Raw genomic sequence first — 22,149 nt, 5'->3', positions numbered from 1 at the left:
GTTCTGTTGTTGTTGTTGATTGTTCACTTTTTATAAAACATTATAACGTAAACATTTTATTATTATAAACTACACAAACACGATATTGAGAGGCAATATAATGCAGTGGTAAAGATTGCAAGCCTGGAACTGGATTATTTGGTTCATATCTAGAAGGTTCCATACCTTGTGTGTAACCTTGGACAAGTTACTTAATCTCTTTATGCCTCAGTTTTTTCATTTCTGAAATGGGAATACTAATAGCAAATATTTCAGAAAGTGTCCTGGAGAACTGAATGTGGTTTTAAGAGACTGTCTTGTATATCATAAGTGCTCAACAAATATTAGCTATTATTTTCATTTTATTTTATTTAAAAAAAATTTTTTTTAATGTTTATTTATTTTTGAGACACACACACACACACACACACACACACACACACACACACACACAGTGTGAGTGGGGGAGGGGCAGAGAGAGAGGGAGACAGAATCCAAAGCAGACTCCAGGCTCTGAGCTGTCAGGACGTGTGGCTTGAACCCACAGAGCCATGAGACCACGACCCATGCCAACGTCGGACACCCAACTGACTGAGCCACCCAGGCACCCCCTATTATTTTCATTTTAAGTGGCTGCATATATTTCACCAGGTAGTGATACCTTAAATTGATTATGATTTCTTATTCCTGGACATTTAGGTTGTTTGTTTTTATTCTGTCTTGTTTTTATTAACAAGTAGTAGTAAATATGTTAATATGAAAATTTTTCTGCATTTAGGTGTTTTTTCTTTTGAATAGATTTTCAGAAGTGAAGTATATATCTGTATAGTTTATGACTCTTGAGACATTCTAAATTGTTTTTCAAAGGATTGTTTCCATTTATATTTCTACCAGAATTGATTGAATGCCTGTTTCACCATTCCTTTACTAGTACTAAATAGTTTTTTTTAAACGTGTGCTAATTTGATAGGTAAATACGTTATTTTAATATACTTTTTTTTTTAGATTACTAGCATGTAAAGAAAAAAAAGCAATCAGTTTTATCGTGTATTTTAGCCCATTTAGAGATGTGTGGTAAGCTATCATGGAAAGCTGTTTCTATTGACCCACATACATTCTTCCTTTTTTCTGCTAACAATACCTGATATTTCCCTATATAATCCTCACTTTCTCAGGCATGTGATGTTTGTGAGATTAACCTGGATTGACTTCACCTCCAGCTCCAGAGATGGAGCTTGTTGAACTGTGCTTCCATCAATCCCCAGCTCAGTAATTGGTTCAGGGGTGGAAAGGTAACCCATGCAGCCCCAAATTAGTAACCTCCGGACTTTTATCAGGACACAGATTCTTTTTTTCTTGGGGGAAGAAGGAACAAGGAAGTATGTAGCTTTGGTAGCTGCTTACAGCCGTTTGGGCATTATGAAGTGATAGCCTATTGAGAATGTTAACAGGCAAAAATTAACAAGGTAATAACAGTCTCAGTGCTGGTTACATTGCTTGCCTGCAGCCAAACCTAATTCTAGACCATTACATCAGAAAAGCCAGTAAATTTCCTTTTCTTTTTACATTTTTTTTACATTTATTTATTTTTGAGAGACAGAGTGAGACAGTGCATGAATGGGGGAGGAGCAGACAGAGAAGGAGACCCAGAATCTGAAACAGGCTCCTGGCTCTGAGCTGTCAGCACGGAGCCTGACACGGGGCTCGAACCCACGAACCATGAGATCATGACCTGAGTTTAAGTCAGGATGCTCAACTGGCTGAGCCACCCAGGCACCCCTCCTTTTCTTTTTACAGCCAATATGAGTAGTGTTTTCTGTAACTGCAACTGAAGTTATTTTACTCCCTGAGTTAGCAGAAATGGTTGGAAGTGTGCTTCCTACTTTTTTCAGCCCACATCATGGAGTAATTGGAAAATGATAGCACAGTATTTGTACAGTGTAGAGGAGCATGTGGACAAAAAAATCCTGGTTGTGGGTGTTTGGCTTTCCCATGCTGTGCCCAGCCTTCTGCACAACTGAGAAGAGTAATAATTACTCTCAAACCAGTAATTTATTCATAGGACACTGTCCTAGTGCACTAGTTGGAAATCTCTGGGTTAGAACAGAATATTTATAAACTTAGGACCCTGGGATTGATTCCCATATGCTTTCCTTATTTTGCTTCTTCTACAACACTTCTGACTCTGATCATAAATTTTAAGTGTACCAAATGGGGAAACAATTAAATCTTTTTAGTCGTATGCCCTGATTCAGATTTTGGGAATATTTGCATATTTTGGGTATTTAGCATTAATTTTCTCTGATTTTTAATGTAAAAGATTAGACTAGTCACTACATTTCTCCTTTTCATTGTTGAGCCCTGATTATGGCACTCAACATTTTATATAGTCCTTTAAATCATCATTTGATAACTTAAAACAAGGAAGCAAAAAAAAAAAATACTTTCCTAGATAGGACCTAAATTTCCTATCTATTTAGAAAATATTCAGTGACCAAGTAATTATGGCTTGCTTAGGTTAATTTATATTAGTGGTTCTCACACGTAGTGGACTTTATTAAAGCAGGATTATTGGGTCCCATCCTCAGTTCTTGATTCAATAGACCTGAGGCCCTGGAATTTGCATTTCTGAAAGTCCTCAGGTGTTGCTGATATGGTTGATCCAGGGACCACACTTTGAGAACCAGTGATTTATTTCATTACTCTTGTTTAACACTAGTGATTATTAAACAGGTAATATAACTTTCTGCTTTTAACATATACTATTCCCAAATTTATAGATATTTGGCTAATGATTTTGAGCGTTGAGTATTTAAGATAAATAATGTTATATTTAGCAATGAACTGAGTAACTAAAGTGTATTTCCAATAAATGAATAACATTTTGACATGGACTCCCCATGTAAAATAGAAAGAGTATTCTGATGGAAATAATTTAGCCTTCTCTGGTAATAAAAATCACAAATAAAAATGTAGCAAGCCTCTTTTTTTAAGTTAAAAAATATTTTTTAAGTTCATTTACTTATTTTGAGAGAGAGCATGAGTGCAAGTGGATGAGGGGCAGAGAGAGAGGGAGAGAGAGAATCACAGGCAGGCTCCTCACTACTAGTGCAGAGCCTGATGTGGGGCTTGGACTTTTGAACCACTAGATCATGATGTGAGCTGAAGTTGGATTCTTAACTAGAGTGAGCCACACAGGCACTCCAGAGTGTAGCAAGCTTCTTGAAATCAGTACCTTAAATCTCTTGAGATGTGTTAGGATGTAAATAATAGATAAGATGTATTTAAAGAAGTACAGCTTTTTGGTAAAATGTTTATAGTATTTAAAACATATTATGTATAATATTTTTAAAAGTTGCAGTAGTGTAGAAATTGAAATCAGATAGTTATAGATTTTTCCTATATTCACATTTATTAATTTAACTGATTGGGGTTGTTAACTCATATAAAAATATGTTTCAAGCTTTCAACAGTGATGATCTCTTAAAATATGAGCTTATCTTTTTGGGATAAACTTGAAATTTATCATCAGATTAGGAAACTGCATCTCAGAAAAATTAGTCTTTTTCCTCCAAGGTTTCATAGTTGTCAGAGCGGTCAAGTTTTTACTTAAGTCTAGTCCTGAATACCTCAGAGAAGCAATTTAAGGATCAAGTGGAAAATACGGGTGAAATTGCTTTGTAATATGTAAGAAATTGTATAAAAATGAGCTCTTCTTATTGCCATTTAATTCACTGAGTTCTTACTTTGTGCCTAGAATTGTACTAAATGCTACAGAATAGTAAATGAAAGAAGTATGGAATAGTTCTTGCACTTAAAAAACATCCCATTTGAAGAGGCAGATTGGACACAGATAGAACAACTGGGGAATTCTTATTAAACTTTGTGGTGTTGAATTTAAGCACACAACAGGAACTTAGAGAATGGAGGGGTCAGAATGGTTCAGAGTGGTCAGGGAAGGATTCTTGGAGAAAAGGGGTTTTGAATTGGGCATAAAACATGGACACAATTGGGGTTCCTGGGTGGCTCAGTCAGTTAGGCATTGACTTTGGCTCAGGTCATGATCTTGTGGTTCATGGGTTCCAGCCCCATGTTGGGCTCTGTGGTGATAGCTCAGAGCCTGGAGCCTGCTTCAGATTCTGTGTCTCCCTCTCTCTCTGCCCCTTCCTGGCTTGTGCTCTGTCTCTCTCCCTCAAAAATAAATAAACATTAAAAAAAAATTAAAAAAAAACATGGATAGAATTTAGATAAGGGGGGAGTTGAAAATTTATTCTAGGTTTAGAGGTGGGAATGAGCATGGATTAGGTAGGAGACAATAAGAAAATTAGAGTAGAGAACATCTTGGTCCTCTGTTGGGACCTCTACTGTGTGCAGAAGATGAAAGTTGAAAAGGGGAATGAAACGAGAAAGTGGAGAACTCTTAAAAATCAGGCAGATGCATTTAGACTTAGTTTGTCTAGTCTAGATGCCTAGATGTCTAGATGCATTTAGACTTAGTTTAGACAAGAGGAGCCCGCTTGAATTTGGAGATTAATGAAATTTAAGTGCTATTTTGAAAAACAATTTTGGAAAATTTTATATATTGAAAAAAAATAAAATAAAAAATTTAAAAATTTAAAAAATTAAAAAAAATAAAAAGTAATATTGATCGAGAAAAAAAAGAAAAATAATTTTGGAGAAAATACGCAGGTTAGATTGAAGTGGGGGAGAAGATTAAATAAAAGGATAACAGCAAAAAGTGATTATAACTCATGTCTGAGGTAATGAGGGTCTGACTAGATTGATAGCAGTAGGAGTAGTGATGCAGAATGAATCTAAGGGCCAATTAGAAGGAAGAACAAGCAGGTCCATTTAGAGATTAGATTTAGGGAATGAAGGGGAGTGAAAGAGTGAGAGAGAAAGAGATCAAAGATTTTGTGAATGTTTATCATGGAGATTTATTTATTTTAATTTTAATCTTTTTAATGTTTATTTTTGAGAGAGAGAGAGCAAGCAGGGGAAGAGCAGAGAGAGAGGGAGACACAGAATCTCTGAGCTGTCAGTACAGAGCCCGATGTGGGGCTTGAACTTATGTACTGTGAGATCATGACCTGAGCCAAATTCAGACACTTAACCAACTGAGCCACCCAGGCACCCCTATCATGGAAATTTCAATAAAATATGTGGTACTACTGACAGAATTGGAGTTTAAAATATTTGAGGGAGAAAAAGTACAAATTTTGATTTGTTAAATCAGAGGTTAAAAAAATGAGTGCTTTTGAGATGACTGAAGATTTGTTGGAAATTGTTCACATGGTAGTCACCACATAGAACTTTGTAGCTGGAAGTAAATTTAGAGATAAAGTAAGAAAGTAGATCCAGAAAGGTCAAGCAGTTTGTCCACAATCACATGACTACCTATGAATAGATATGTTAATATCAACTGATTATCAGTCTGTTGCTCTTTGAATGATTATGTGCTTATAGCAAGTCACTAAATACCTTCAAGAACTAGGGAAATGAGTTAAGTTCATTCAGTATTCAATAAATATTTATGTAATCTCTGATATTACTTTATTATCAGGCCCTGTCCTAGGTGCTGAACATATACCCTGGCCAGTACAGATGAGATTCTCACAAAGCTTATTTTTTAAAGGAGAAGATATAATAAAGTTAACAGATAATTAACAGATAATTTTGGTTAATGGTAAGTGATGTGAAGAAAATAAAACAGGATGATATACTGAAGAGTATTGAGATGTCATTATTGAAGAGGTAACATTTGACCTGAGACCTGAAAAACATGAAGGAAATTCTGTGTAAATGTGGATGTAGAACATTCCTTCAAGAAGGAACAGCAAGTACATATGCATTAAAGCTGGAATAAATTTGCTATGTTTTTGACTGATAGAAGATATGTTTAGTACCATTATGTGCCAGACATAATGGGGGATAAGAATGAATAAAATAGCAATACTGGCTCCCAAAACTGAGTAGCAGATCATCTAGATTTGCACTGTCTGATAGACATTTCTATTGGTAAGTTGATAAACAATGGAAACACATAATTATCATCTTACGTTATTTTCCCTCTGTAGTCTTTGCCAGTCTTTGCCATATTTAAGGTCTAGCATAGATACTATCTTTTCTGTAACATTCTTTCTAAGTCCTGTCAATAGAATCACTTGCATGGGTGTTTTGTATATGCTTCTGTTTTTGACACTGTTAGTTTCTGTGCCTGTCTTTCCAACCAGGTTGTAAGCTCATATCCCGAGAAACTTGCATAGTGCTCTGCAGTATGCTGGGAACCCAACTATAAAGTTTCTTTAATCATCTACTCTGTGCAATTCATCTTTTTTATTTCTAGGACTAACATTGTTCCATGCGCAGTAGAATTTATATAATTACATAGGAGGCGGGTTTTGAAATCTTGTTTAAGGCTTCTAAACATGATGGATTAACCACATACATTTGTTTTTCTCACTGTCATTAAAATGCATAAAAAGAGTATTGACTCACGGGGATAAGAGAATGGGAGATGATTCAGCTGTGTCTGTCAGAAAGCAAATAGAAGACTAGTGATTGACTTTAAAGTTTGGAAATATACTGAGCACTTGGAAATACCAAATAGTCTGAAAAACAGGAATAAGGCTTGGGCATAAAAAAGAAGATTTGAAAATCTATATGTAGATTACTTGAACTTCCCTAGGTCTCTTTCCCCACAGAATATGGGAAATTTAAAATTTTCTGTAAAACACTGGACCATGGCAGTTCTAGTCAGGAGTACACCAGACACAGTGGAGAACAGGGGTGAGTCAAGGGCTTGCAAATAAATATTGAGTAAATCTACCCGCTGAACTGTGGAACTCTTACCTCCTATTTGCCACACTTCTATCAGAATGGATGTGCCAGATAAAATCCAATACCCTCTTCTCTTGCACTCCAAGACAGGAGAATGGAGAGTTTTTCTCTCGAGAAGATGAAAGGCCTGAGAGAAAAGATGTCTACATATTGATGGTGGGCAGGCAGTCCCCTAAGGAAAAGACTGTCTTGCCATTTGATCACCTGGTTGTGAAGGCTATTAGTCAATAAGCCCTCCCCCAGAGCTTCCAGTCAGCTTTCTAGCATATTATTCCATTTTTAAATGTAACAGCTTTATGAAGGTATAGTTCACACACTATACAGTTCATTCACTCAAAATGTATAATTTAATGGTTTTTAGTATATTCAGAGTTGTGCAACCATCACCCCAATTAATTTTAGAATATTTTCATTACCTGAAAAAGAAACCCCAAATTTATTAGCAGTTACTCCCTGTTCCTCTCCAATCTCCCTACCCCACAGCCCCAAGAAACCACTAATCTACTTTCTATGGATTTGCTTATTCTGAACATGTCATATAAATGGAATAATACAGTATGTGACCCATTGTGACTGGCTTCTTTCATTTAGTATAATATTTTCAAGGTTCATCCATATTGTAGCATGTATCGATACTTCATTCCTTTTTATTGCTGATTGACATCCATTTTATGGATGTACCACATTTTGTTTATCCATTCATCAGCTAATGGGCATTTTGATTATGTTTTAGCTATTATGAATAATACTTCTATGACCACTCATGTACAGTGTTCTTTTGAGTATCTAGGAGTGGAATTGCTGGATCATATATATGGTAACTCTATGTTTAACCTTTTAAGGAACTGCTAAACTGTTTTCCAAAACGGCTGTACCGTTTTGAATTCCTACCAGGAGTTTATGAAAATTCCAGTTTCTCACATCCTTGCCAACACTTGTTAATATCTGTCTTTTTTATTGTAGTGTCCTTCTGTTTTCCCTAATATTTTATCCTCACATATTTCCAACTTTAGAATTCAAATAATGGAAGAATCAACACCTTTCTACCCTTTACCTAAATTCACCAGTTATTAAAAATTTGCTACATATGTTGTATCTCCATCTCTATATACCTCTCTTTTCTGAAGCCGTTGAAAGTAAGTTTCAAGCATCCTGATACTTTAGTCTGAAATGCTTAGCATAGATCTCCTTTAAAACAAGAACAGGGACATTCTCTTTCATAGTTATCCAAGAAATCTAATACTGACCTAGGAAGATTATCTACTACACTCAACATTCCAATTTCCCCAGTTGTCTCTCAGATGTTCTTTTTTATAGTTATTCTGTTTTTCACTGTAGGAACCAAAGTTCACACTGCATTTGGTAGTCTTTTTTTTTTTTTTTTTGTCTCCCTGCGTTTTTTTCTTTGCTGACCACACAATACTTTTATTTTTATTAAAAAAATTTGTGTTACTTTTAAATGTGAACAGCTAGGGATCAGCAGACATTTGAGAAAAACATGAAAGGGACGAAAATGAAATAGAAAAAAGAAACTTGTAGAAAAGAGACAATGCAGAATTAAGATGTTAAAACAGGGGTGCTTGGGTGGCTCAGTCAGTTAAGTGTCTGACTTCGGCTCAGGTTATGATCTCGTGATTCATGGGTTTGAGTCCCACATCGGGTTCTGTGCTAACAGCTAGGAGCCTGGAGCCTGCTTTGGATCCTGTATCTCCCTCTGTCTCTGCTCCTCTCCTGCTCATACTCTTTCTCTCTCTCAAAAATAAATAAAATATTAAAAATTTTTAAGTGTTATAGCAAAAAATATTGAATATGTGGTTGCATAGCAAATCACCTCCAAAATTAATTGCTTAAAACAATGATTATTTCTTATAATTTTGTAGCTTTTATGTTTTTTTTGTTTGTTTGTTTTTTTTTTTTTGGTTTTTTTTGCTGGTCTTGTCTAGGCTTACTCTTGCAGTTGCGTTCAGCTTGTAGATTGTGGAGGATTGGGCCTCTCTGTTTCCGTGTAGGTTTTCGTTTTGTGCTTCTTCCTGGCATGGCAAGGCAAAGCAAGGCAGGTGCAGAGCAGCATTCTGAGAGAGCAAAGATTTCAAGGTCTGTTGGTTAAAGTGAATCCTAAGGCAATCCCTTGTGGGGAAATAGATTCCACCTCTGGAAGGAAGAAGTGACTGTATCACATTTCAAATGGGCATGATGGGAAGAATTTGTGTCCATTAAGCAGTTTAGCACAGTTTACCTGTTTTATATTTTTCACACAAGCAAAATATGCTCACCCCCTCCAGAGACCTGCAAAAATCTCACTCCAAAACAGTATCAGGCTCAGTGTCCAGAATCATTTTATCTTTACCAGGTATAAGTGTGGTTTGAGGCTCCTGGGCTGCAGCTTCTCAGATACAGCTCCTCTTGATTCAGAGACCTGCCGATTAAAAAACAAATCATCTGCCTCCCAATCCAATATACGGTGATGAGACAGGGATAGGATAACCATGATAGACTTTCATTTAAAAAGAGGAGAAAGAGCATTTAGTAGTCATTAGTACATAGCAATTCTGAAATGCATGTAGGCATGTTATGTTATGATGGGCATGGAATGTTCCCTGATTAGGTCTCTATGATATTGTGGTTTATAATAAGAATGTATTTATGGGCACCTGGGTGCTCAGCTGGTTGAGCATTCAACTTTGGCTCAGGTCATGATCTTGCGGTTTATGGGTTCAAGCCCTGCATCAGGCTCTGTGCTGACAGCTTAGAGCCTGGAGCCTGCTTCAGATTCTGTGTCTCTCTCTCTGCCCCTCCCCCGCTTGCACTCTCTCTCTGTCTCTCAAAAATAGATAAATGTTAAAAAAAATTTTTTTTTTAAAAAACTTGATATTCATCTCATTTTTGGCACAGAACTCCTAAAACCTTTGGAATTTTCTAAGCAATAAGAACAATGGGAACATCTTTTGTTGGTATTTGGTCTTTTGTCTTCTGTTTCTGAAAATAGCTCTAGAGCCATAAAGGCAAAAGAAATGTCTTGTTATTCATAACAAGCCCTTCCAACCACAACTGAGTTTATGTTAATGAAGTGAATTTTGGAAAGCTCCTAAGAATGGGGGCTGGTTGCCAGGGGAGCCAACCATGATATTAGACAGTTGGAACTTTCAGGTTCCCCCTCTTATCAGACCTCTAGGAAAGGAGAGGGACTGGAGCTTGACTTGGTTACTAATGGCCAATGATGTAATCAGTATGTCTATGTAATGAAGACTCAAAAAAAAAAAAAAAATCCCTGAACTGCAGGGGTTTGGAGAACTTCTGGGTTGGTGAACAAGAATGCATGTCTGTGCCAAGAGGATGGTGCACTCCAGTCTCTATAAGAACAGAAGTTCCTGTGCTTAGAACTCTTCTAGGTTTCTCCTTATGTATCTCTTCATCTGGCTGTTCATTTGTAACTTTTAATATCCTTTGTAATAAACTGGTAATCTAGTAAGTAAGTCGTTTTTCTGGGTTCTGTGAGCTGCTCTAGCAAATTAATCAAACCTGAGGAGGGGGTCATGGAAACCTCCAATTTGTAGCCAGTCATTTAGAGGTACAGGTGGCAATCTGGACTTGCATTTGGCATTTGAAGTCATGATGGGGGCAAGTCTTGTAGAACTGAACCCTTAACCTCTGGGATCTGATCCGATATTATCTCCAGGTAGATAGTGTCAGAATTAAGTTGAAATGTAGGTCACCCAGCTGGTGTCACAGAAAAGCTTGGTGTGGGTTCTCCCTCACTCTCCATGCATTTGATGACTAGAAGTGAAGTATTGTGTGTAGTGTAAAGGAAGGCAGTAGAGTTGTTCTTCATGGAGACAGTAGAGCATTCGCCATTCTGCTCCCTCCAGGTGTTCTGCTAGTCCATTGTTTTCTTCTTGGCTCTACCTCTGGATTCTTAGCTCAGCTCTTATAAAGGTTCTTTATTTTCCTTAAGAAATGGTCTCTGATGGGGCGCCTGGGTGGCGGAGTTGGTTGAACATCTGACTCTTGATTTCAGCTTGGGTCGTGATCTCGGTTTGTGAGTTTGAGCCCCGCATCTGGCTCTGCACTGACAGCACAGAGCTTGCTTCAGATTCTCTTTCTCTCTGCCTCTCTGCCCCTCCCCTGCTCATGCTCTGTCTCTCTCTCTCTCTCTCAAAAATAAACATTAAAAAAAATTAAATAAGTAAATAAATGTAAACAAGCAAACGAAATAAGGAATGATCTGCAACTGAGTAGTTGCTTCAGTCTTGTTTCCTACAAGTAGAACTTTGGTGGCCTAGAATCCTCTTCATTTTGAATTATCTCAGTCCTTTTTAGTCTAAGCTGGCAGTGCTTCTACCAGTACCATTAGAACAAACAAGAATGAACAAAACAAAAAAAGCAGAAGCAAAGATATTGCAAGGAACAAACTAATATTGCTAGAGGAGAGGAACATGGAGGAATGGGCAGAATGAGTAAAGGGGAATGAGAGCTACAGGCTTCCAGTTATGGAATGAGTAAGTCATGGGGATGAAAGCCATGGTATTGGAAATAGAGTCAGTGGTATTGTAATAGCATTGTATGGTGACAGATGGTAAGTACACTTGTGGTGAATGTAGCATAACATGCAGAACTATCAAATCACTGTTTGGCATCGTTCCATTTCCAATATTGATTTCTGTTAGTTACCTTACCTATTGCCGAATAACAAACCAACCCAAACTTGGTGACTTAAAACAACAATAATTGATTATTCCTCATAATTATGTGGATTGACTAGGGGTGTTTATCTACTTGTTTCATATAGGCTCTTTGATACACGTTTATCCAGTTGGTGGGTTTGCATGGGGCTGAGCTCAGCTATTCTGGAAAAGCTGGAATTTCCTTTTTTTTCACTACCAAGTCCATCTTATTAACATATCTTGAAATTAATATTGAGTTATATTTTTATAATGTTAAATGCTAAGATTTATTATTTCCTTATTTTTGTGGGTAATTTAATATATTGCACTATATATTATTTATGGGTAAGTTAATCAGCAATGTTTATATTCCTTAGCAGTGTACCCATTAATCAACAGTGAAATCAATCATTTATATTATCGTAATTCTCTAATAAAAAATATTCAGAAGAAAATCTTGGTTTTTTTTACTTTATTTTTTATTTTTTAAAGTTTACGTCCGAATTAGTTAGTATATAGTGAAGCAATGATTTCAGTACATTCCTTAATGCCCCTTACCCATTTAGCCCATCCCCCCTCCCACAACCCCTCCAGTAACCCTCTGTTTGTTCTCCATATTTAAGAGTCTTATATTTTTGTCCCCCTCCCGGTTTTTGTATTATTTTTGCTTTCCTTCCCTTATGTTCATCTGTTTTGTATCTTAAAGTCCTCATATGAATGAAGTCATATGATATTTGTCTTTCTCTGACTGACTAATTTTACTTAGCATAATCTCCTCTAGTTCCATCCACATAGTTGCAAATGGCAAGATTTCATTCGTTTTGATTGCCGAGTAATACTCCGTTGTATATATATACCACATTTTCTTTATCCATTCATCCATCGATGGATGTTTGGGCTCTTTCCATACTTTGGCTATTGTTGATAGTGCTGCTATAAACATGGGAGTGCATGTGTCCCTTCGAAACAGCACACCTGTATCCCTTGGATAAATGCCTAGTAGTGCAATTGCTGGGTCATAGGGTAGTTCTATTTTTAGTTTTTTGAGGAACCTCCATACTGTTTTCCAGAGTGGCTGCACCAGCTTGCATTCCCAAGTCTTAGCAACTTTCAAATAGATAATACAGTATTATTAACTATAGTCACCATGCTGTATATTACATCTCTGTGATGTATTTATTTTATAACTGGAAGTTTATACCTTTTGTCCTCCTTCACCCATTTCACCTACCCCCACCCCCATATCTGGCAGCCACTAATCTGTTCTTTGTATCTCTGTTTTTTGTTGTTTGTTGTTGGTTAGATTCCACATATAAGTGAGATCATATGGTATTTGTCTTTCTATGTCTAATTTATTTCAGCTTAACCTAACATCCTCAAGGTCCATCCATGATATTGCAAATGACAAGATTTCCTTCTTTGTTTTATGGCTGAAAAACATACTGTTTTCTTTATCCATTCATCTGTTGATGGATACTTACAATGTTTTCATGTCTTGGCTGTTGTATATACTGCTGCAGTGAACATGGGATGCATACATCTTTTTGAGTTAGTGTTTTCATTTTCTTTGGATAAATACTCAAGTGAAATTGTTGGATCATTTCATAGTTCTATTTTTAGTTTTTGAGGTCCCTCCATACTGTTTTCCATAGTGGCTGCACCAGTTTACATTCCTACTGATAGTGCCCAAAAGTTCCCTTTTCTTCACATCCTCATCAACGCTTGTTATTTCTTGTTTTTTTGATTTTAGCTATTCTAACAAATGTGGGGTGATAATCTCATTTTGGTTTTGATACCCATTTCTCTGATGATTGGTGATATTGAGCATCTTTTCATGTACTTGTTGGCCATGTGTGTGTCTTCTTTGGAATAATGTCTATTCAGATCCTTTGCCCATTTTTTAAAAATTGGATTGTTTCTGGGGTGCCTGAGTGGCTCAGTCGCTAAGCGTCTGACTTCAGCTCAGGTCATGATCTCACAGTTCATGAGTTCGAGCCCTGCGTCAGGCTTTGTGCTGAAAAAATTTTTTTAAATTATATTGTTTTTTTTTCTAGTGAGTTGTATGAGTTTTTAAATATATTAAAAAAATTTTTTTTTTTTAACATTTATTTATTTTTGAGACAGAGAGAGACAGAGCATGAACGGGGGAGGGTCAGAGAGAGAGGGAGACACAGAATCTGAAACGGGCTCCAGGCTCTGAGCAGTCAGCACAGAGCCCGATGCGGGGCTCGAACTCACATACCGCGAGATCGTGACCTGAGCCGAAGTCGGACGCTTCACCGACTGAGCCACCCAGGCGCCCCTTAAATATATTTTAGATAGTAATCCCTTATCAGATATTACTTGCAAATCTTTTCTCCCATTTGATAAATTGCCTTTTCATTTTGTTGACGGTTTCCTTTGCTGTGCAGAAGCTTTTTAGTTTGATACATTCCCATTTGTTTTTATTTGCTTTTGGTGTCAAATCCAAAAATCATTATTGCCAAGACTCACATCAAGGAACTTACCACCTGTTTTCTTCAAGGAGTTTTATCATTTCAGATCTTATGTTCAAGTCTTTAATCTATTTTAATTTTTGTGTATGGTGGTATAGTGGTCCAGGTTCATTCTTTTGCATGTGGCTGTCCAGGTTTTCCAGCACCATTTAATAAAGAGACTGTTGTTATTGTATTTTCTTGGTTCCTTTGTCATAAATTGATTGACCGTATCTGAGTGGATTCTCTATTCTGTTCCATTGACCTATATGTCTGTTTAAAAAAAAAAAAGAGGGAGGCAAACTAAGAAACTGACTCAACTTTAGAGAGCTGTATGTCTGTTTTTATGCCAATACCATACTGTTTTATTATAGCTTTTAAAAAAATGTTCATTTGACACAGAGTGAGTATGAGCAGAGAGGGAGAGAGCAACAGAATACCAAGCAAGCTCTGCGCTGTCAGCTCAGAGCCTGATTTGGGGCTCAGTCCCATGAACTGTGAGATCATGACCTGACCCAAAATCAAGAGTTGTACACTTAACCAACTGAGCCACCCAGGCACCCCAGTTATTATAACTTTGTGGTATAGTTTGAAATCAAGAAGTGTGATACCTCTAGCTTTGTTCTTCTTTTTCTGGATTTCTCTGGCTATTTGGGGTCTCTGTGGTTCCACAGATTTTAGGGTTGTTTGTTCTATCTGTGAAAAATGCTACTGAAGTTTTGATAGGGGTTGTGTTAAATCTGTAGATCGTTTTGGGTAGTATGGAAATTTTAATAATAATTCTTTCAATCCATGAACATGGAATATCTTTGCTTTTATTTGTGTGTTCTTCAGTTACTTTCATCAGTGTCATATAGTTTTCAGTGTACAGATACACAGTGTACAGGTTTGCCTCCTTGGTTAAATTTATTCCTAAGTGTTTTATTCTTTTTGATGAAATGTAAATGAGATTTTTAAAATTTCTCTTTCTCTCTCTCTCTCTTTTTATTTATTTATTTATTTTTTGCTTATTTATTTTTGAGAGAGAGAGCGAGCCGGGAGGGGCAGAGAGAGAGGGAGACACAGAATCTGAAACAGGCTCAAGGCTCTGAGCTGTTAGAATAGAGCTTGACACCCGGCTCAAACTCATGAACTGTGAGATCATGACCTGAGTCGAAGTCGGACGCTTAACTGACTGAGCCACCCAGGTGCCCCCTAATTTCTCTTTCTAGTAGATGGTTATAGCATATAGAAATGCAACGGATTTTTGTACGTTGATTTTATATCCTACAAATTTACTGAATTATTAGTTCTAATGATGTTTTGGTCGTGTCTTTAGGGTTTTATATATATGTGTCATCTGCAAATAGTGACAGTTTTACTTCTTCCTTTCCTATCTGGATACCTGTTATTTCTTTTTCTTGCCTAATTGTTCTGGGTAGGACTTCCAATACTATGTTGAATAAAAGGTGAGAGTTGGCAACCTTGTCTTGTTCCTAATCTTAATGGAAAAACTTTCAGCTTTTCACCATTCAGTATTATGTAATTGAAATGCAACCTGTGAAATGCAACAGGAACCCAGACCCCTGTATATATGTTCCTGTTGCATTTCATAGGTCTGTTTCCTTCTCCTGCATTATCTTCACACTGTCTTGATTGCTCTAGTGTTATAAATGCTATAGTGTTGCAAATGTTTTTTATTGATTGATTTGATTTTGAAAAAAAATGTTTATTTGAGAAAGAGAGTGAGCAAGTACATGCGTGAGTAGGGGAAGGGGGAGAGGGAGAGAGAGAATCCCAAGCAGGCTCTGTGTTGGCAGCACACAGCTTGATGCGGAGCTCGATCTCATGAACCATGAGACCATGACCTGAGCTGAAATCAAAAGCCAGATGCTCAGTTGACTGAGCCACCCAGGTGCCCCACAAATGTTATTTTAAATTTTATTTCCAAGCTTTTTTCTTAGTGTATATGAATATAGTTGACTTATTGTATATTGTTTCTGTTTCTTTCTGGTTTGTTAAATCCTCTTATTAATTCTAATACTTAATCCGTAGTTTTATTTATTTTTTAAGTTTATTTATTTATTTTGAGAGAGATGTGAGCAGGGGAGGGGTAGAGAGAGAGGGAGAGGGAGAGAGAGAGAGAGAAAGAGAGAGATTGAGGATCCCAAGTAGACCCCACACTGCCAGCACAGAGTCCAATGTGGGGCTCGAACTCATGAACTATGAGATCATGACCCAAGCTGAAACCCAGAGTTGGGTGCTTAATTGACTGAGCCACCCAGGCACCCCTTAATCTGTAGTTTTAAAAAGATATCCTGTATTCTCAATTATTTCATTAATTAATTATAGTTTTATTTCTTGCTTTTTGGTCTATGTACTTTTTATTTCTTTTTCTTATTGTGTTACCTTTAATAAAATGTTGAAAATTGCCTTATTCCTGATCTCAGGGTGAATGCTTTCAACTTTTCACTGTTGCTGAACATTTTTTTTATAGATTCTGCTGACCAAATTAAGGAAGCTCTCTTTTGCTTATTGTTTTCTGAGAGCTTTTTATTTTTTTAAGTTTATTTCTTTAAGCAGTCTCTGCACACCCAGTATGGGGCTGGAACTCATGACCCTGAAATCAAGAGCCACGTGCTCTACTGACTGAGCCAGCCAGGAACTCCCTGAGAGTTTTCTTTTTTAATATTTTGAGCAGTTGTGTATTTTCACATGCTTTTTCTTTATTATCATGTAATTGTTTTTCTTTTACCATCTTAATGTAGAGAATTATAATGATTGATTTTTAATGTTACACTTTAGATTTCTGCGAGAAACCCAACATGGTTATGATATATTATTTTTATCTGTTGTCACTTTCAGTATGCTATTATTTTGTGTATTTTGTGTATTTTGTGTATGTATTATTAGGATTTACTTTGTGAACTATATTGGCCTGTAATTTTTCATTCTCATATTTTCTTTGCTTCCTTGTTTTGGTAATATCTATATGCCTTAAGTCCTTTGAGATTTAGTTATAATCTTTTAAGATTTTTTTCATATATTTTCTTTTTTTCATATTTTTTTCTGTCACTTGACTGTGATATCTGTAGATATGGGTTTTTAAAATACATTTTGGATTCACTACAATTCTTTTTTTTTCCTGTATAGCATAATAGAATTTATGTGAATTAAATACACACATAACACTATGTGTGTTAAAAGGATAACTATAGATTTAAGGATGCATATCAAAAGCATTAGGGGTGATCTGTAAAGATTGGGAGTGAACTAGAAAGCAAGCATAAAAAAGAATAAAACAGTATTAAAGGATGGAGACTCGCATGAACCAAAGATGTTGGTGACTCCTTTCTCTTCAGTTTCTCAGTGCATCCCATATGCTGTTTTCTTTTCAGTCAGGATTAAATCAAATGAAGTATTTTTGGATTCACTGAGCTTCTTGATCTGAAACTTGGTGTTTACTTTAGTTCTGGAAAATTCTCAGCTGTTATTTCTTCAGAATATAGTTTATGTCTCTTTATTTCTCTCTTCTTCTTTCTGGAACTGTTACACCCTCTAACTTTATATTCTTTTTTAACCTTTTTTTCTGTAGTTTCCATTTTTATATTTTCTTGCTGCATCCTTGATATTGTATTTAATCTTTTTTATAGTACACTAAATCTCTCTTCAGCTATGTACGGTCTTTGCCAAACATATTGAGTTATCAGTTGTCGATTATATACTTTTTCTATCTAGAGATTATACTGGGATATTTTAAAAATCTGCTCTTCTTCGCAAATAGTTTCAACCTTGACTTTATTTCTTTAAACATAGTAACCATAGCTGTTTTAAAGTTATTTTGTGTGATAATGGAAAAATCTGCAGTATGTGTGTGTGTGTGTTTCTATTATCAATGTTTTTCTGCCTGTTCTCATAATGCAGTGTTGTGTCCTATGCCTGATTATCTTTATGTGCTGCTCATTGTCCTTGAAAAATAATTTTTAAAGATTTCTTGAGTACCTACAATAAAGTTACATTTCTCTAGAAAGAATTTTTATTTGCTTCTGCTAGATTCTTATGGGCACTACCAGTTTGAAAACATTTGAGATCCTATTCATAAGTTGAGGTTTCTTTCACAGTCCTATGAAACCACCTTTGTTAACAGACTTATCTGAAATTAAGTTAATGGCATCTTTCTGGGATGAGACAGTTTTTACTTTCTTCATATCTCCGCCTCCCTTTCTTCTCTTTTATGCTTTATCTACTTGGCACCTGGGCAGCTATCCTATAGAAGGTGGTTATTTTTGCTTCAACCTTAAGTGAGTTTAACTCTTCTGAATTCTGTTTACTATAATAGGTCTCTTATTAGACTTCATACTTTGTCAGACCCTAGGTTTGCACTCCCTGTCTCTCACACCAGAGGTCATCAGTGTTGTTATTTAATTTTACTCAATTTGGCAGATACCCACAGGATGAACATGGCTTTCTCTGTTCAGCTTAGTTCTTGGCTCATGGTCTTTTTAGAATTTAGAATTTGGCTTTATAATTTTTTACTATTTTGCTAGGTCTTTGATACTTTTAGGAAGGTTTAAAAATATTTTATTAAAATTGTAATTGTTTTTAGCTGGAGGGTTTATCCAACTAATGTAGCCCATCGTTTTCAGGAATGGAAATTTCCCTTTTAGAAAGTTTCTTGCATGCACACCTGTGATGGTTAATTTTATGTGTCAAGTTGGCTAAGCTATGAAGGGTAAGCCAGTTTTATTTTATTTTATTTTATTTTATTTTATTTTATTTTATTATTTTTAAATGTTTATTTTGAGAGAGAGAGTAGGGGAGGGGCAGACAGAGAGAGAGAGAGAGAGAGAGAGAGAGAGAGAGGGAATCCCAAGCAGATTTTTCACTGTCAGCTTAGAGCCTGACACAAGGCTTGAACTCATGAACCATGAGAGCATCACCTGAGCTGAAATCAAGAGTCTGACACTTATCCAACTGAGCCACCCAGGTGCCCTAGGGTAAGTTAATTTTAAAAAAATACAAAAAAATATATTGATCAAATGTATTTGGTCAAACACCTGTTTAGACATTGTTGTGAAGGTAATTTTTAGATGAGATCAGCATTTAAATCAGTAGACTTTCAGTAAAGCAGATTATCCTCCATAATGTGGGTGTTCCTATCCAAATAGTAGAAGTTCTTAAGAGGAAAAACTCATGTTCCTAAAGGAAGTCTGCTTTGAGACTGCCTTTGGTCAAGTTGAAATATCATCTCTTATTTGGGTCTTCAGCCTACTGTCCTGCCCAGAGGATTTCAGGTTTGCTGGACTCCCACTCACATGAGCCAGTTCCTTAAAATGAATTTTTTTTTTCTCTCTCTCTGTACATATACATCCTACTGGCTCTGTTTCTTTAGATAATGCTTACTAATATAATACCTATCAGAATGGCTAGGATAAAAAAAATAGTGATGACACCAAACACTGGTGGGGATTTGGAGAAGCTGGATCACTGATACATTGCCAGTGAGACTGTAAAACGGTATTACCATTCTGGAAAATAGTTTGGTAGTTTCTTTCACAACTAAAAGTGGACTGTATTCATTCAGCCCAGCAATTGTTCTCTTGGACATTTATCTCTAAGAAATGAAAACTTATGTAGAAACTTGTATATGAATGTTCATGGTAGCTTTATTCATAAAAGCCCAAAGTGAAAATGACTCAGATGTCTTTCAGTGAGTGCATGGTTAAACCATAGTATGTCCATACTATGGAATATTACTCAGCAATATAAGGAGTGAACTGTTGATACAACAGCTTGGATGAACCTCAAGGTAATTATCATGAGTGAACAAAATCTAGTCTTTTTTTTTTAAATTAGATGAGATTGATTGATTCATTGATTTTTCAAAGTAATCTTTACACCCAACGTAGGGCTTGAACTCACAACCCTGAGACCGAGTCACATACCCTACTGACTGAGCCAGTGAGGCACCCCTGAAAAAAATTCAATCTTAATAGGTTACGTGATGTAGGATTCCATTTTGTGTATAATGCTGTTGAAATAAACAATTATAGAAATAGGGAACAGAGTAGTGTAGTGGGTATGGAAACAAGCTGCATGAGGGAGCTACTGTTGATGGTACAGTACTATATTTTGATTGTAGTGGTAGCTACATGAAGCTATACATAAACTTGCGCAGAATTATACACACACCCACACACAAATGAGTGAATGTATAGGTGGAAGAATTTTATAAGTTCTGTGTATTGTACCAAAGTCAGATATACAGTTTTTATAGTGTACTATTAATATGCAAGATCTTAACATTGGAAGAGGCTGAGTGGTGTATGGACACCCTGTACATTTCTTTCCAACTACCTGTGAATTGATATTTATTATTATGAAAAGTTGAAAAGAGAAGTTTCTTGTAGCCTGACTCATACTGAGAAAGATATTTAAGTCTTGGCTTTTAGTAAAAGGCAGTTACGTCATTCTTTCTCTTTCAACTCTGTAGGGTTTAAAGATTGAAATACTATTAGTATTCATAGCATCCTTACAAAATGCGATATATCAAGGCAAAGTTAGGAAGCACATGGTCTGGCAGCCTTGTTATGAAGCAGTTACTGAAGGGTCACACCTTGCCTGCAATTTAGGAATCCAGCTTTTAAGATGTGGTGTTTAGGGGAAGAAAATTTAGTTTGTGCAGGTACTAAGGTAACAAAAAGCCTCAGCCACAGAAACTATGGATGCATCACAAAACACAAGTGGTGTCAAGATTAGAATAGTATTGATGACAAAACTGTTATTCAGTGCTAAACCTGAAGTATTATGGGATACAGGTGGTTATATCTTTATGGTAAATGTACTTTTACTTGAAAAACCTAGATAAATGATTTTTTTCAGTTAAAACCTTTTTATATTACAGGAAGTAAATGTTAATATGGAGAATCATTTTAAGACTGATTCATCATCCTCTACCTTTGCTCTTCAAAGTTCTTCAGAGACCATGTTTTCTATTCAGCTACTAGATTTCAAAACAAGTTTGCTGGAAGCATTAGAAGAATTACGTATGAGAAGGGTAAGCTCATTTTTATAATGCTTTAAAATTTTTTTTATTATTTATATTTTAGTTAATATACAGTACACTATTGGTTTCAGAAGTAGGATTGAGGCTCCTGGGTGGCTCAGTTGGTTAAGCATCTAACTCTTGATTTCTTCTTAGGTCATGATCTTACGGTTCTTTTTTTAAAGTTTACTTATTTATTTTGAGAGAGAAAGAGTGAGCACACACACAATCATGGGAGGGACAAAGGGAGGGAGATAGAATCCCAAGCAGGCTCTGCACTCGCAGTGCAGAGCCCAGTGTGGGGTTCAAACTAATGAACTGTGAGATCATGACTTGAGCCAAAATCAAGAGTTGGACCCTTAACCAACTGAGCCACCCAGGCACCCCAAGATCTCACAATACAGCTCATGAAGATATTGGCAAAAGACATATCTGATAAAGGGTTAGTATCCAAAATTTATAAAGATCTTACCAAACTTAACACCTGAAAAACAAACAACCCTGTCAAGAAATGGGCAGAAGACATGAATAAATACTTTTCCAAAGAAGACATCAGATGTCTACCAGACACATGAAAAGATGTTCAACATTAGTCCTCATTAGGGAAATACAAATCAAAACCATGATGAGCTACCGCTGCACACCTGCCAGAATGGCTAAAATTAACAACACAAGAAACAACAGGTGCTGGCAAGGATGTGGAGAAAGGGGAACCCTCTTGCACTGCTGGTGGGAATGGAAACTTGTGAAGTCACTCTGGAGAACAGTATGGAGGTTCCTCAAAAAACTAAAAATAGAACTACTCTAGGATCCAGCAATTGCACTAGTAGGTATTTACCCAAAGGGTACAGGAGTGCTGTTTCCAAGGGACACATGCATATCTGCATAAAATTGTAAAAGATGTTTGGTTTCAGCAGATATGTATTGTTCAAAACTCCTTAAAAGCATTACATTTCTGAGACTCTTTGTGTCTAAATTTGAAGCATATGTTGTTAACTCTCTGTAAGATAGATTGGAGTTGGTACAATTTTGGAGAGAAGAAAATAAATTATAAAATTATTATAATCTAGGGATGAGGTCATTAGGATTTATATATAACTGTGAAGATAGAACAGGAGAGATAGGAAGGAGAATCAATAGAATTTGGTGATTTCTTGAAAATGAGCTGTGA

At 36.2% G+C, this 22,149-nt stretch overlaps 1 protein-coding gene across 1 annotated transcript in view; it reads left to right on the top strand.

Annotated features, from left to right (window-relative positions):
* The first annotated feature begins 5,585 nt into the window (after positions 1-5,585).
* Positions 5,586-22,149, top strand: part of CCDC73 (coiled-coil domain containing 73) — a 141,883-nt gene continuing 125,319 nt past the window's right edge. Inside the window, exons 1-2 of the mRNA XM_042904669.1 lie at positions 5,586-5,665; positions 20,838-20,990. Coding sequence (XP_042760603.1) covers positions 5,663-5,665; positions 20,838-20,990 — 156 coding nt within the window. The 5' untranslated portion in view covers positions 5,586-5,662. The remainder of the gene's footprint in view (positions 5,666-20,837; positions 20,991-22,149) is intronic.

This window comes from Panthera leo, chromosome D1 (assembly GCF_018350215.1).
Source record: "Panthera leo isolate Ple1 chromosome D1, P.leo_Ple1_pat1.1, whole genome shotgun sequence".
Classification (NCBI taxonomy): Eukaryota; Metazoa; Chordata; class Mammalia; order Carnivora; family Felidae; genus Panthera; species Panthera leo.
This window is presented reverse-complemented; position numbering and strand designations above follow the sequence as displayed.